The following is a 16,482-nucleotide window of genomic DNA, read 5'->3' on the forward strand; positions in this document are numbered from 1 at the left end:
TGATGCTGAAATACCTTTACTCTGAAACAGCTGTGACGGGTCATTGAGTGTTTCAGCAGCAGTTAAATGATACAACTAATTAAGTACACATTGTAGGCTTGTTGGAGGAAGAGAGGTAGCATATATTTACATGTGTGAGTCACTTTAATTATTATATATTTTTTTAAGTTATATTTTTTGGGTATTTTCGCCTTTTAATGTACAGGACGACTGAAGAGAGACAGGAAATGTGGGAAGCATAGAGAGGGGAAGGCATACAGTTAAAGGTCCAGGCTGGAATCAAACCTAGGACCTCTGCGCCTCTATATTTGGGGCGTGCGCTTAGACCGCTAGGCCAACGCCCCCCATTCACCTTGATTTTTAATACCAAGAGTAAAAAGATGGAGAAAATAAACAAATGCATTGATGTGAAGTTTAGGCTATATCACTCACCACTACAAGAAACACATAACTGAATCTAATGACTGACTTAAGAAGTAAACGTGGTGTTTACTTGTTTTGCTTCCAGTTAGGAGTCAGATTGATGCTGCAGGTTTATCATGTAGCTACTTGAATAACAAGACACAAACCCACAGGACTATCACTGAACTTCAGGATAGACCTTAAAACGTATATAAGGTGAAGTTAAAACGTTGGCGTGCCATGGTTGTTGTGATATATCTGACTTTATATTAAGTGAGAACTGTCCCTGAGGGAATTTCACAGGATGTGGGACTCGTTCTTCAAGGCAGACTGACCAATAACAGTTCATTTATACATTTTTAATTATCCTTATTTTGCTATTTATTTATACATATATTTATGTGTATACACTTCTCTATATCAGGGGTCCCCAAAGTGGGAGTCGGGACCCTCTGGGGGGAGGGGGGTCGCGAGATTCAAATGTGGGAATGTGAGATGTCATCCAGAATGTTTGTTTTCCAAGTTATCTTAAAATAGTGTATTTTACCCATTATAGTAAAACATATCAACAAAATAGTAGCTAACCTTGAAATAAAACCCTGAAGTAAGAAGTGTAATGAATTTTCTGTCTTTCTTTGTTGTCAGATGACTCCTAAGTTTAGGGTTAGTGAACAGTTCATTATCTAAAGCAGTGGTGTCCAAACTTTTTTCAAAGAGGGCCACATTTGATGTTGTCTGAATACTTCAGGACCAGTGGCTCCTACTGAGACTTAGGAGTCCTAAGAGTTATATATGAAATCTCTATTTAATAACAATTATTTTACATTGTTTTCTCAATAAATCAGTAACTAGGCAGTCCTCAGTTCTTGTAGCAACGTAAACATTAGCAAACGTTATCTTCTTCTGGAGGAAGAGGTTTTTCTTTAGGGTCGGGCAATGTAGGAAAAATATTGTCTCATTATTTTTCTCTGGCAGGATCACGATCTTGATTTAATCACACTTCTATTTCATGTTGTTTTTAAGACTTTTCTGACCAGCAGACAACATTTTAAGAACTAAATAATTCTTGTCCTGCATTCTGAACTATTTTTTATGCATCAAATTTTGCCTTTTCTGCACAATTTCATAATTTTGATCTTGTCTCATGTCCTCTTTTGTGTCTTCTGAACTTTTATTGTTCATCAAGAACATTTTCACATCATGATAAAAACATTAATTTGAAAACATGTCAACTTTAAGAGTTCTTGTGTTTCCTCCTAATTATATTCCTGCAGAATATCTGGAGCTTTGAATTTATAAAAGTAGTCCATATGAAGCTTTTTGAGATGTTTCTGGATTGACTTTAGTTTTGTTTGTGCGCTTGAAAGAAACTGCAAATGTACAGATGATTCAGAAGGTGATTTATTTCTGTGCTATAAATAACACAATTTAAGATGGAAGCTTGGGGCCATAAATAAATAGACCTTGGGCCGCAATTGGCCCCCGGGCCGTAGTTTGGACACCCCTGATCTAAAGCATCAGTAGCAGCAGGTTAATTCATAACAGCACAGGAAACACAGACACATGCTCATATAGGTAGGGTCATTTTCTGCAGACCAGCTAAATGAAGACAAATTAAATCACTCTGAGGGACAGTGGGGGTCACGAGTCTCTGGCACCTATATTTTGGGGGTCACGGGCTGAAAAGTTTGGGAACCCTTGCTTTAAGTATCTGCGGGAGCTGGACCTCTCTGAGATCCCTGATTAGGTGATAACCTCTTTTGGCAATTTTCAAAAGTGATGTTGAGGGCGACAGACTGACCAATAACAATTTAAAAAAAAAATTTTTTATTCTTTTTATTTTTAAATTTATTAATTTTATCTTTATTTATTTATTTACTTCTTTATTTAGCTGTTTATGTATACATATATTCGTGTGTATCCACTTCTCTATATCATTTACATTTTAATATAATCTGTTATTATTGCTTTTGTTGTTGTTGTGTGTCACACTGTGTGCTGTCTTTGTTTTGTGTTGTTCACATTTAACAAAATGTCAATAAACTTATCTGTGAAAAAAGATATATGAAGTGAGAACTCTTGATCCTGTCTCTCACATTCCTCTCATGTGTTAGAAACAGGTGTGTGTGAGATGTGGGTCATGGTGTTAAAGGTGCTGCTACCTGTGCTGTATAAAATGCTGATGAGGAAATGTAACATTCCAGTTGTTCCGATCAAACCCTCCTCACCTGAAGAGCAGAAACAACACACCGCTGTGCCTCCCTGCTGTCTCTGTTTGTGATTGTGATATTGAACGTGTCTCTCTCTTTGCTCTGCAGGTTTACGTGGAGTTTGATGACCAGGAGTGGGAGAAGAGAGAGTGGGTGAAGGTCTATGAGGATTTCCAGCTGTTTCTACTGGAGCACCAGCTGGTCTGGGCCAAGAGGAAGGAGGGAGCAGCAGGAGGAGGAGGGACAGGAGGAGGAGGAGCAGGAGGCCTGCCGCAGGGATCCAAGGCCAAACACATACAGTGGCCTGCACTGGTAGGATCTTTTTTTCTATTTATAGAGCAGACACAGTAACAGAGAGAGTCAGCGTATGAACACACTGACCACAGAGCCCAGCTCGCCTTCATCTCAGACACAAACCTCAGGATCTTTCATCGTTCCTGCTGTGTTGTAACGTGTTTCTCTTTGTGAGTGATTACCCTGCCATGTGTCACCAGCTCTGTCATGGTCTGCTCCAGTTCTGTTGAGTCTGTTGTCAGAGATTTGGTGAGATTGTGGACTCATTCAGTGTGATTAGCTGTTTCTGCCTGGCATCCCTTCTCTTTGTTGGGAGGCTGGTTTTTCTACATTCTCACAGCTCACCACATTTCTTCGTTCCACATCAGTTAAGCATGTTATTCAACGGACTGGCTGCTCTTCATTGTGGACTCTCTTTGCCTCAGGTGGTCTTTTTCACATGCTTTCACTTTTCTAGGAACCAAAGAATCATTCTAGAAACATAGGTACTTTACCTGCATTCACACCTGAAGAATGAGTGCTTGACATGGGACTTTCACCAGATCTGTGTCCGGTCCGTCTGGCTCCGTGTTCTCTCGTCTGTCAACACCCACCGGTTGCGTTCCTGTGACATTGTTGGTACATGTGATCAGACTGGGGGTGGGCGATATTGAAAATGATGTTATCACGCTAAAATATTTCAAATCAGTCGATATCGATAATTATCACGATAAATATCAAATCATTATTTCATTTAAATGTAAAGTCATTTTTTTGCTCCTGAGTGAAAGTTGAAGACAGTTTGTTAGTTGTGAACTTCTTGAATCCATCATTTCTGACAGTGCTAACAGGAAGCAGGTCTTTAATGTGAGATGAGATTTTTGTGAAGTTTTAGTTTGTACATTCTTATTTTCCTCAGGTTGAGGTTATTTCAATAATTTGATTTACATTTACAACAAATATCAAATTGTATTCTGTGTATCAGTTTATACAGTGTTGTATTGAGTTGTGCTCTCCCCTTTGAGATTACTAAGAGTTACAGGCAGAGTGATGTTGTTTCCCACAGTGCAGTGAATGCATCACGCTCGTTCTGTGCTCCGTTGTGTTCGGTCACGGTGGACATTAAACATGTCTGAAATGCACAGTAGAAGTTGTCTCTGTGCTCTTCCTTTACCCACATCCTGAAAGTATACTTAATGAAGTGTATGAAGTTAATAGTTAACTCAGAGTCGACTCAGTGTCAGACTAACGACTCTGCTTTGAGCTGGAGAATATTTGGTTTTCTTCAGTGTCGCTGTCCCTTGTCTCAGCTGTGTTTACATTTGGCTCTGAATGTCTTTAAACCCCGCCTACCTCTCACCCTGCAACATGATTGGCTGTTCAATGCCGTCTTCTTCTTCTGTCAAATGTTGGGTGGCAACTAGCGTTTAAGGCTCACTAGCACCCCCCTCCATTTTAAATGGCCAGGGGGTGTATTACATGTTTATTTATATAGAATATTATCAAAAATGTTTTATATTTATATCGATATAGATTATATTGCGATAATTATCGTCATGGAATTACTGCCCAGCACTAGATCAGACTCAGGAGCAGGATAAACTATGAGGCGTGTGTGCTACAGAGTAAGAGAAAGGAGGTGAAGGAGAGAAACTGAACCTCTCTTTGGTTTGAACTGAAGCAGAACTAAACGTCTTTAGACATCGGAAAATACTCTGAACACGAGCCGGGCACACATGAGCACTTGTTCTCTATTCTGATTCAAATCTTTCCAACTGAGGATTCTGTGTCATCTGTTTACACGGGGAATGATCTATTCCGATCTGGTGTTTACATGCTGGAGGCGCTGATCCTACCCTTAGTATAGCATGACATCACAGCAGCATGACTCACGGAAAAGCTTGGCGTTGTGGCGTTGTAGCAGGAGATGGAGGTCAAACGTGATCGGGGGGGATCGGAAGCTTTCGTCCTCATCTTGGTTTTAATGGAGCGGTGTGAAATAGTGTTACTGTGTGGGACGATGCAGGACCCTTGTGTCAGTCTCTGAGGAGGTTTGCACCGCTATGTTGCTTCAAAGTGCAATCTCAAGTCACAGGAGACAATAAACTCTGTGTGTGAATCCAGAGCTTTACAAACAATGACGCAGAAGAGCTCAGAGTCGTCAGATGTCAGGTGTAACTGGAGGACTGGAGGTGCTTTTTATTAATGGATGCAAACATCTCCTAAAGTAAGCCTCCCTGATGTGGACACAGAAAAGAGATGTGTGGTCAGAAGATCTCCGCCTGACTGGAAGGTGTTTCCCTGGAAGTATAAAGTGCCACCTTGTTGTGCTAATGTGTTCTTGCTTTGTGTATGTGTATGTGTGTGTGTATGTGTGTGTATGTGTGTGTCAAAGTTCTGTGCTGAGTGTGCTCGGTGTCTCTTGTCACACACATGCTTTGTTGTGGAGGCGGTGTGGTTGCTGTGGTGTTTTTGTTGTCTGGATGACACACATGTGAGGTGTCAGCGGTGTGTGTGTGTGTATGTTAGTGTGTGTGTGTTAGTGTGTGTGTGGTATATTTAGTCTGTCGCAGCTGATAGTTTCTGTGTCTGTCCCTGACTTGAAGGATTGGGTTTGTTTGACATTGACAGCGTTGAGTCGGGGCCTGTGTGCATGCTCGTCTGCCCGTGTGTGCATGGAAATGTGATTCAGTGTTTTGATTATGTAACAGCAGAGTGCACAGCGCCATCTGGCACATGTTTGGGAGATAAGAGTTCAAAGACTTTCACACACACATACACACACACACACACACACACACACACACACACACACACACACACACACACACACACACACACACACAGACAGTTTTTCCTGCTTGTTTTTCTCTCTGTCTGACTCCGCCTCCTGTTTTCTGTTTTTTTTTCACACATTCGTCATAACACTGCCCCTTTGCTGCTATTGTCATGGCAACAATGTCAGACTCTTGTGCAGACACACATGCAGCAGAAACACGGAGCTGTAAGCCTCCAGAAAGATGAAGCTCTGCTTCTTCTACATCAAATCTTCAGCTGTGTGTTCAGAGTTTAATAAGATGTGCCTGAATGTGGTCACAATGTAAAGAAAATCATGTAAACACAAGTCTGAGGGAGAGCTGGGCAATACTGCAAAATATGTTATCACGTTAAATATCAAATCATTATTTCATTCAAATTTAGAGTCAGGTTTTTGCTCCTGAGTGAAAGTTGAAGACAGTTTGTATCTGGATTTAGTTTTCTGATGAGCTTCTTGAATCCATTATTTCTGACGGTGCTGACAGGAAGCGGGTCTTTTGTGTAAGATGAGATTTTTGTTAAGTTTTAGTTTGTAGATTCTTATTTTTGGAGGCGCTCCAGCTCCTCCAAAAATAGATAACAAATGCATATCAAAAATGAAAACTTCGGGCTCCATCTCTCTGTCTGTACAGACGGCAACAGTTTGCTAGCAGGCTGAGCTCCCTTGTCTCGTAGGTTCCTCTGGATCTCTGCTGCTGTGGACGTGCCAGACTCCAGCTGCTACAACTACTACTATCCGTCTCACCTCTATCATCTCTCTCTCTCTTCATCTCCCTCTATCCCTCTCTCCAACACGGTCTCAGCAGATGTGTGTCTAACATGAGTCTGGTCCTGCTGGAGGTTTCTGCCTGTTAAAGGAAGTTTGTCCTTGCCACTGTAACTTGCTAAATGCTGCAAAGTGCTCTGCTCATGGTGGATTAAGATGAGATCAGACTGAGTCCTGTCTGTAAGATGGGACTGGATCTGATCCTGTCTTGATGTTGGGTCTTTGTTAATAATAGAACATAGAGTACGGTCTAGACCTGCTCTGTTTGGAAACCATACAAACCATAAAAATCATAATCTTTAAAATTATTTGATTAGGATCACACTCCCTTACCTTTACCTCAATCACAAAGAGAGAACATCTTCATGCTCTAGAAATAAAAAATACCAAGAGATACATTCCTGTTTCATCCAGCTCAGTCAGAAGACCGGCTGCACCTGAAGTGCACCTTCATTCGAGGTTACTAACTCGCTGCATAATTGAACTCTGCTTAATGTTTGATGTGTGGAGTCTGGACTTTGAGCTCTACTGTTGTGTTTTTCTTTTGCACCATTCACCTAGAAACACAAACAGTAATCAGTTATTGAACAGGCAGAGTTAGCAGACTGATAATTACATAACAAACCCTCAGCCACCACCACAACACCTCCGTGTGTCTCTCTTCTTTTCATGCATTAGCTCTCATTCTTTTATTCTCTCTGCAGCCGTCTGTGGGCTGTTAGAGGTTAGGACTCCGATAAAGCCGAAAAGAAAAATTGGAGCACATCAAAGGTATTCATTTTTTGTCTCTCGTCTTGTTAATCAATAGATCATTTAAACTCCCCCGGTAGATTTAGAGGTCATTAAGTCCTGCTAAAGCTGATTCCAGACATGAACCATGCTGCTCTGCATCCCCTGAGCCAGGTTTGTAATCAGTCACTGCAGAGAGAGCGGGGAATCCCACACCCAGGCGAGTGTCATTATGTCAGCGCTCCTCTTTTTAATAGCAAATTAGCTGTGAAGAACAAAGACGCAGCTAAGCAGCCTGATCACAGCAGAGAGGAAACACTCACACACATGGAGGAGGAAGAGAGAGAAAGGACTGAAGGAAGTGCAGGCTTTTTCTGCTGGCCTCGGGTCCACTCTGCTAAGATTGATCAGGCCTTCAGTGAGCTAATGACAGCAGCAGTAGTAAGAGTATTAATAGAACATGGACTGCGGGTCGGACTGACTGATGCAGGAGGACGCAGTGATTTGTTAACAGTATTAAATAAAGAGCTGCAACTATGCCCACGAATCATATGGCATTGTTACTAATACTCTGTTCTGATTGGTCGTTTTACAGTCTGCATAGCTGACTGCTGCTGACATCGTGAAAGATGCATTTCTTATGGCCCTGTTACACCTTGACGATTTAGCCAGTGTATGCCGGCGTAAAAGAATTGGCGGGTACACTGGCGTACGTCCCATAAGTTCGTAAGCCTGTCATAAGTTGTAGGTAATTAATGCAATGGTGGTTGACACACGTTCACACACGCAGAGCTGTGTGTCTGCGTGTGTGTGAGTGTGTGAAGCCTTGGAGCCCTCACTCAGTGTCAAACAGCAGAGCCTCTGAAACAGAAGCTGAAGCCAGCATGTCAGAGTCTGCTGGTGTTCAATGATAAAGCTGCTGTTGTTGAATTCAATGAAGTTTAAAATGTGACGTTTTTGAAAGCACTGCAGTCAATAAGTGTAACTTGTTGTAAAGAGCAGAGGCTGTGTTCCTGCTGGTTTCACTTCTCTGACACTCTCCATGACTCATCATGTTCTTACAAAGAGAGACTGCAGAGTTTTTAATAACACACACCTTTTTTATCACCAATGAAGAGCATCTCATTTCAACACGTATACATCATCATTAACGAGCAGCAGACTTTTTATACACTTAGTCTGTGTTATTACGCTGCCGCACACACGAGTGGACTATAGTTGGACATAAGTAATGAATATGATATGTATACGCCCAAACTTGAAAAAAACATCAGTGTATGTCAGTGTTTTAGAGGCACTTTGATACATCTGGAAAACACTGGATAAATCATCAAGGTGTGACAGGGCCAATATGAAAGTTCTGGAGCAAGCGTGTCTATCAGCAGAAAGAGGTCCAGAAACAGAAAGGTGGAGCAAAGAGACGGAGAAGTAAAGAACAGAGGAAGACATCTGAAGGAGAAGCTGAATAAAACACAGTATGGGATGCGTTTGTCTCATGCAGAGTGCGTCAGACACTCAGCTGTACGATCAATAACTATCCCCTTGCTGCACATTACACATCACAAATCTAAGGGGATTCAATGCAGACAGATGTCATAAGTCCACTTCTGCATATGTTTTACTATCCACCACTGATCAGAAGAAACACTCTGAAACACAGCCAAGTTACATACTGACAAACATAAGCAGATGTTTCTGCCACGAGATCCTACAATCAATCCCCCCCCCCCCCCCCCGTGTGTTTACAGTGCGTAAAAGATACAGAGGATAAATATAGAAAGAGCCCAGACAGCTTCCGTCAGTTCAGATCTGATCAGTGGAAGTCTGAGACAGTCACAGCTCAGTCGATAATGGCTTTTGTGTATCGCCTCAGCCTGATATGATAGCTTTTATCTCTGTATTAAAGCGTCCGATAACATCATTGACTGACTCAGTGTTCACTGTGTCTGCCACTGTTTGCAGTATAGGTTACAGTCACATGACCTCTCTGCCCTCTGCTTCCTAGCTGACAGACAAAAACACACTTACAGGAGGCTGAGGCTCAGTGACATCACACCTGTGCTGCATGATATCAGGATCAGTTTCACTTTGACTTACTAGTTTATGAGTTATTCAATCAATCAACCTTTATTTATACAGCACCAAATCCAATAAATGATATCCTCAGACTCTTTGCAAACAGAGCAGGTCTAGACCGTACTCTATGTACTATTATCAACAAAGACCCAACATCAAGATCAGATCCAGTCCCATCTTACAGACAGGACTCAGTCTGATCTCATCTTAATCCACCATGAGCAGAGCACTTTGCAGCATTTAGCAAGTTACAGTGGCAAGGACAAACTTCCTTTAACAGGCAGAAACCTCCAGCAGGACCAGACTCATGTTAGACACACATCTGCTGAGACTGTGTTGGAGAGAGGGATAGAGGGAGATGAAGAGAGAGACAGATGATAGTGGTGAGACAGATAGTAGTAGTTGTAGCAGCTGGAGTCTGGCACGTCCACAGCAGCAGAGATCCAGAGGAACCTATGAGACAAGGACTCCAGAAAGGTCTATGGTTAGTATCTTTAATGGGATAGGGAGAGTTAAAGTAAGAGACAGGCAGAGAGAGGAGAGAGAGGGAAAGACAGGATCCCAGTGTGTCAGTCTAAGCCTATATAGCAGCATAACTAAAAGCTGGTCCAAGCCTGATCCAGCTCTAACTATAAGCTTTATCAAAAAGGAAAGTTTGAAGCCTACTCTTAAAAGTAGAGAGGGTGTCTGCCTCCTGGACCCTGACTGGTAGATGATTCCAAAGAAGAGGGGCCTGATAACTGAAGGTTCTACCTCCCATACTACTTTTAGAGAATTTAGGTACGATGAGCAGGCCTGCATGTTGGGAGCGTAGTGTTCTAGAGGAGTAATAGGTCACTATGAGCTCTTTAGGATACCAAGGTGTCTGACCATTAAGAGCTTTGGGAACACAGTGAACAAAACATGCCCAGTCCAAACCACGAAGCACAGTCTGTGTTCACATAGTGAGCCCCAGAAGATCCCATACCATCAAGTCAGGGTGTCTGCCTCCCAGACCTTGACTGGTAGATGATTCCAAAGGAGAATTACTGATAACTGAAGGCTCAACCTCCCATACTACTTTTAGAGACTTTAATCACCTGTTCGCCAGCTTCATTTTCAAAGTCTTACTTGGTGTTGCATACTTATTTTCACTCACTTTTCGTGCCGCTGCATTCATGGACTAAAGTAACTCCAGAGGCGTATCTAGGTCGGCATGTTTTGAAGCGTGGGGCTGAAGAGTAGGAAGAGAGAATATGTTGACTTTGGAAGTTTATTTATTCATTCATTTATTCAACCATCTCTGAACTGCTTCCTTGTAACGCCTCACTACAAGAATGGAACTGATCGTCTGTTGTGAAGCTTCTACTTCGCAGTCCTCTTCTGTGTGTCACTGGCACGTTCCTCTCTCTCTGTGTGTGTGTGTGTGTGTGTGTGTGTGTGTGTGTGTGTGAGTGTGTGTGAGTGTGTGTACATGTCACAATGAAAGGTTGTGTCAGGTGAGGTTGTGGTGTCATTTATGTCTCCTGTGGGATAACCTTAGCTCTGTGTTTACTAATGGAAACTACCCATTTCATCATACAGCACACACACACACACGCACGCACACATGCACGCACGCACGCACACACACACACGCACGCACGCATAGATGTTTGTGACCTTTACCTTTCAGACAACACTCATCTGTTAGAGTATACCAGGACAGCTGAACGTGTGTGTCTGAGAGTGTGCATTTGCAGGTGTGTGTGTGTGTGCATGTGTGAGTGTGTGCAGCTGTCCTGTGTGCTGATGCAGCTTCTTTTTGTAGAAAGAGAGGACAGGCAGTCAATTAGAGGTGTTGTGTAAATTAGAGTCAGAGTACCGTTGTTTGTTTGCATGCTGTTTTATGTACATGTAGTGTATTTCTGTGTGTGTGTGTTTGTAAGGTGTGTGTGCGTTTGTAAGGTATGTGTGTGTGTGTGTAAGATGATCCGTTTTGTGAACAGAGCTCAGTTTTTACAGCAGCAGTCCCTGAAGGGGGAGCAGCCTCAGGCGGCCTGTTTGTGTCGGGGTCTGTTGTGTTGTAAAGTTCTCAGTGACCCCGCCCTGCTGACTCCTGCCCCATAAGTCACTAAGACAGCCAGAGTACACCCCCCCCCCCCCCCCCCCCCCCCCCCCCACCCAAACCCAAACCCCCACCCTACAGCAAGTACACACAATTGTACAGACACATACAAGCACACACTTGCGCACACACACACACATTTGGGTTTAATTTAGTCCTCTGTTTTTTTTACTGCCCTGCTTTTCAGTGTGTTAGTGTAATAGTGTAGCTTTTGGCAGGATACACAGAATGAAGTACAGTGTGTGTTTACGATAACTTCCTGCGTGACAAAGACAGAGTGTAGTGGTGCGACTGGTTGGTATCATTAAGGTAAGACCTCATGAATAGAATAAAGTAAACTGAAGATTTGCTTGTTGGTTTTATTTGCTTCACTCACTTTAAAGTGTTTCAAAGTCAGCTGAAAGTTTGTCTGTGGTCTTTTCTCATCACTCAAACACAGAATGAAATGTAAACATCTGGTTTGTTGTGTTGAATGTGCTGAGGTTCTCCAAGTCTAAAATGTTATAAATATGAACCCAAAGGGAACTCATGAGAGACAACAACCTTTAAATCACTTGTTGCACCATGCTGGGATTATTGTCTCAGACCACACTAAGGTTGTGATGATAACTGGTTGGACAGCGAGCACAGTGTAGGAATCTTTGTTGTCCTGTTTTATATAATAGAATCACAATTTGTCAAGGACTTTTTCAAAGTGAAACTATTCAAATCGACTTAAACCTCGGCCAGATTACAGATTATAGATTAAACACACCGTCTCATTTGACCATTTTAGAGCTCTCATGAATCTTTTGGAATCATTAATGCTGAGCATTGATCATCATAAATCCTCTGCAGTCAAATAAGGTCACAGAATGTGTGTCAGTGTGTGTTGTTGCTTTCTGCTGAGCACAGAGAAAACTGACCTTTAACTGACATTTGTGTGTGTGTGTGTGTAGGAGTGTGTAGGAGTGTGTGTAGGAGTGTGTGGGGTGCGTGCCACTACGAGCACGTTAAGTCGTGCTTCTAGTCTTCTGTTGACAAGGTGATCACATGATATGACACCTACTCACATCCTTCACACCGATAATAATTAAAGATAATGATAATGATAAAAATAGCAATAAGTATAATAATTGTAACAATAACAATACCTATTATTATTATTATTATTATTATTATTATTATTATTATTCAATATTACAACATTAGTAATAACAATAATAATAATAATAATTATTAGTATTATTATCATTATTCAATATTACAACATAAGTAATAACAACACTAATAATTATTATTAGTGTTATTATTATTAGTACAGATAATAATGTTAGTAATAATTATAATAAAATATAATTATTATTAGTAGTCGTAGTATTATTAAAGATAATACTAGTAATGATAATAATTTAAAAAAAATAAAAAAAATAACAATAATAATAATAATAAAAACCTTCAATTTCCTCAAGGTGCTTTTTAACTAGAGTGAGTCTGTCTTGTCTCTCTCTCTCTCTCTCTCTCTCTCTCTCTCTCTCTCTCTCTCTCTCTCTCTCTCTCTCTCTCTCTCTCTCTCTCTCTCTCTCTCTCTCTCTCTCTCTCTCTCTCTCTCTCTCTCTCTCTCTCAGCTTTTGATTCCACCAAATCAGTCCACTCACTCTGAGCCTGAGTGTGTGTGTGTGTTCAGAGGAAATGAGTCTTCTGTGTGTGTTTCCTGTCTGCTGGGGGACTGATAAAGTGTTTATTGCGGCTGGATCTGCTGTTGCCTCTTTTTTTCTATTGTCTTTACGATGTGCTCTCCTCCCTCAGTGAAGTTAAAAGTCTGCCTGTAAGTAATGAAAGAGGTCATGTGTTCCTCTGAAAGCCTCTGTTTGACTTCAAACTCTTCATCATTCCTGAGTAATAATTGTTGTCATGTAAAAGTAACATGCTGCTACAATGTGTTTGAGTCAGAGGTAAAAGCAAGCATCAGATCTGTGATGTTGATCTTTTCTTAAGGATGAATCTGTTGAACTGATGAAATGAACTCCCTCTGTGTTTCAACAGCTGTGTGAACTCCACAAACACTGACACGTTCAGCTGAAGGTCTCCAGTTTACAGGGTCACTTTTAAAACCGTAACACCGGGAGAGACGCATTCACGGTGGGCTGAGAGAAGACTACTGTTACAAGCTGCTAAATCAAGAGAATCACAGCTTCTTCTTTTGAAAAGTACACACACATACAAAAAAGATAGAACAAATAAAAACTAATGAAAGAAAGAGAAATCAAGTGAATCACAGATGTGTGTGATGTTATTGTGGAGGCGGGCGGAATAAAAATACTGCAGGTTAATCTACCAATCAGACACGTTCAGCATTGCAGGCCCTGCCCCCCGAAAGTCCTGGGACCTTTGAAAAGTACTACCCCCCTAGCAGGGGCTTTTCAGGGGGGAGATTATCTACCCCTGAACTAAATTTAGACCCTGGGTCCACTGGTCGAAACACACGTAGTTCCGGGGTAAAGTTCCTCCAGTTGAAAAACACCTTTACTCTGTCTCAGTCTGTCAGCCTTGAGCCACACTAAGCCTGGCCTTAGACTTAATTTTTCTCAGTCCAGAAGACTCCTGCTCAGGAACTCTGAGCTGAGCTGCTAGGTTATTAACAGACACTCAACAACAGTAGCACACAATGTAAACAGGTTCCATGTAAGAGTGGTTGTTTCTCTTCCTGGGCCTGTGAGATGCTGCTAACTTTATCTTAATATCTGCCAATAACTCATCATCCAGTTTAACAATGTATCTAAAATAATCATAATAACCTTTTTATTACCATCAACCAACACTCTGATCATCATATGTAACTCTGAACACGCACGCTCGCTCGCTCGCACGCACGCACGCACGCACGCACGCACGCACGCACGCACGCACGCACGCACGCACGCACGCACGCACGCACGCACGCACGCACGCACGCACCTGTACACCTTTTTGAGAGGACAGCTGCTGCTCAAACACAGGATGTGACATAACACTGTTACACAGCAGAGGTCTTTATTTATCCCGCCTGTGGTAGGAAGTGATCCCCGTTCTGATCATGTAATACAGGTCAATATGTGAAGCATGTGGTTCAGTGCTTTGAGCAGACAACCATCTTTACATTTTACAGAAGTATGATGAAAATATTAGATAAGACGAGTCATGATGAAGAGTATCTGCAGCGTGCTCTGCTGTAACTCTTGTTGTTTTCTTTCTCCTTCTTGTGCACTCTGAAAAACCGTTCCTGTTCATCAGAGGGAGTTTTTGAGCCTTTATCTGAACGTGTCAGTGTTTGTGGAGTTTACACAGCTGTTGAAACACAGAGGGAGTTCCTGGGAATGCAAACTAGTTTAGTTTTTATTAAAATTTCAGAATATCCTCATCAGATATTTAATGATCGTCTAAAGATGTTTATGAGGGATGCATCCGGCTGAAAGTCTCCAGTTAACAGGGTCGCTGTTTAAACCAAAACACTGGCTGATCTCTGCCACGGCTTTTTGAGTTCAAAAGGATTTTAAAGCCGTGTTGAAACGTCTTTGCTACTCGCGCTTATCTCCTCTCACGTGTTGATTCAGTGAATCCATCTGTGATGAAATATAGCACCATCTAAAACAGCACCAGCTGAGTCTCTTCATGCTAACAGGTGATTTACTCAATCTACCCTGGACTTCAGTCCACGGCCAAAACGCAGACAACAATGGGGGCACAGGAACCTTTTAGTTCTGGTTGAAGTAGTTCTGGGAGCTAATAGACCCTGGAACTCTTTGTCGAAATGCACCTTAAATCAACAAAAAGTATGCAGACTAAGTTTAAACAGTAGGTATGAGACTGTTTGAGTATAGTAAACATGATTATGCTGCTGATGTAGTGTGTTTACACCTCTATTTCCCATCACTGTTCCTGTGCATGTCCCTGCTGAGGCAGAGGGGTGCAGTGGAGCTGATGGAGCTGATAATGTTTACAGTATTTATTTGTATTGTTGTTAAGGAGGGTCGTGTTGAAGCCTTCCTCACTGACACAGCAGCTGTATGTCTCTCTGCTGTGACTCCTGCTCTGAAGCAGGATGCTGCCAGCATTACACAACAGCAGAGGAAATCATGAAGCAATGCTGTTACATGACTTGTTGGCACACGTGTGTGTAACATCAGCCATCTTTGGAAAAACACACCAGAGACTTGCTACTACTCGTGTTTGGACCCTGATTCTGGTGAAAGCCGGGGCACAGTGTGTGAATGATTCTTCCTCATTTGTCTGATGTTTTTTATTAATGATAGAAAAAACATCCTCTTTTTCCATGCAGCCAAAAACTCTGTTGTTTAATGAGGAGTGTTTGCTGTGTCTGGTGTTGATGATGTATCAGTGGGATTAGTTCTCTTCGGATACCACAGAGGAAGATGACTGACAAGAGGATGTAGATGAAGGCAGACTAGTGGGCTTGTGTGTCTGTGTCTGTGTGTGTGTGTGAGAGTGCGGTTGCATCTTAGATCCATTTATTACATCACCTCTCGGTCTCCCAGGGAGCCTTGAGTAACGTGTGGACTCATTAAAGTCACTCTCTGCAGACTCCCATCAAAGACACAGAGTGAACTCTAGTGACCAGACGACACCGAGTGCAGAGAAAGAGAGAGAGAGAGAACAAAAGCCACGCTGCATTTCACATCACTGTAGGAAATGAAGGAGGAGATGTACTGTAGGGAATAATAAAACGCACCTGGTGTCACAGTTTCCATCTCTCATCTTGTTGTCAGTTGTTGTAAGCGCTCCAAAGTTTAAAGTTCATGTTTCATCCTCAACATAATCAGAAGTGACTCGTCCAAACTGCGGGGGGCTTCTAGAGGAAACACAGGATGATAGTTTGACGTGACGGAGAGAGAGAAACTCTTGTCTTTCTTCATTCTTCTCAGTGTGGGAAGAGACTGCAAGGCCAGATCTAAGAGTGTGTTCCAGTGCGACCATCAACACTGACATGTGAAGAGGTCAATATGTTGCTGTCTTAATTGATGGATGATCACAATTTATCTATTGCACTCTACCATGACCGCCGTGCATTCAAAATGTTGTTGTTTTGTTTGTTGTTGGTTGCATCTTAATCCTGCTTTGTAAGATATGATGCCTAAATCCAGCCA

At 42.1% G+C, this 16,482-nt stretch overlaps 1 protein-coding gene across 3 annotated transcripts in view; it reads left to right on the forward strand.

Annotated features, from left to right (window-relative positions):
- The window catches only part of jmjd1cb (jumonji domain containing 1Cb), a 142,639-nt gene that overhangs the window by 60,281 nt on the left and 65,876 nt on the right, over positions 1–16,482 (forward strand). For all 3 annotated transcript variants that reach the window (XM_034708694.1, XM_034708692.1, XM_034708693.1), the window contains exon 2: positions 2,721–2,924. In XM_034708694.1, coding sequence (XP_034564585.1) covers positions 2,721–2,924 — 204 coding nt within the window. The remainder of the gene's footprint in view (positions 1–2,720; positions 2,925–16,482) is intronic.

This window comes from Notolabrus celidotus, chromosome 18 (genome assembly GCF_009762535.1).
Source record: "Notolabrus celidotus isolate fNotCel1 chromosome 18, fNotCel1.pri, whole genome shotgun sequence".
NCBI lineage: Eukaryota > Metazoa > Chordata > Actinopteri > Labriformes > Labridae > Notolabrus > Notolabrus celidotus.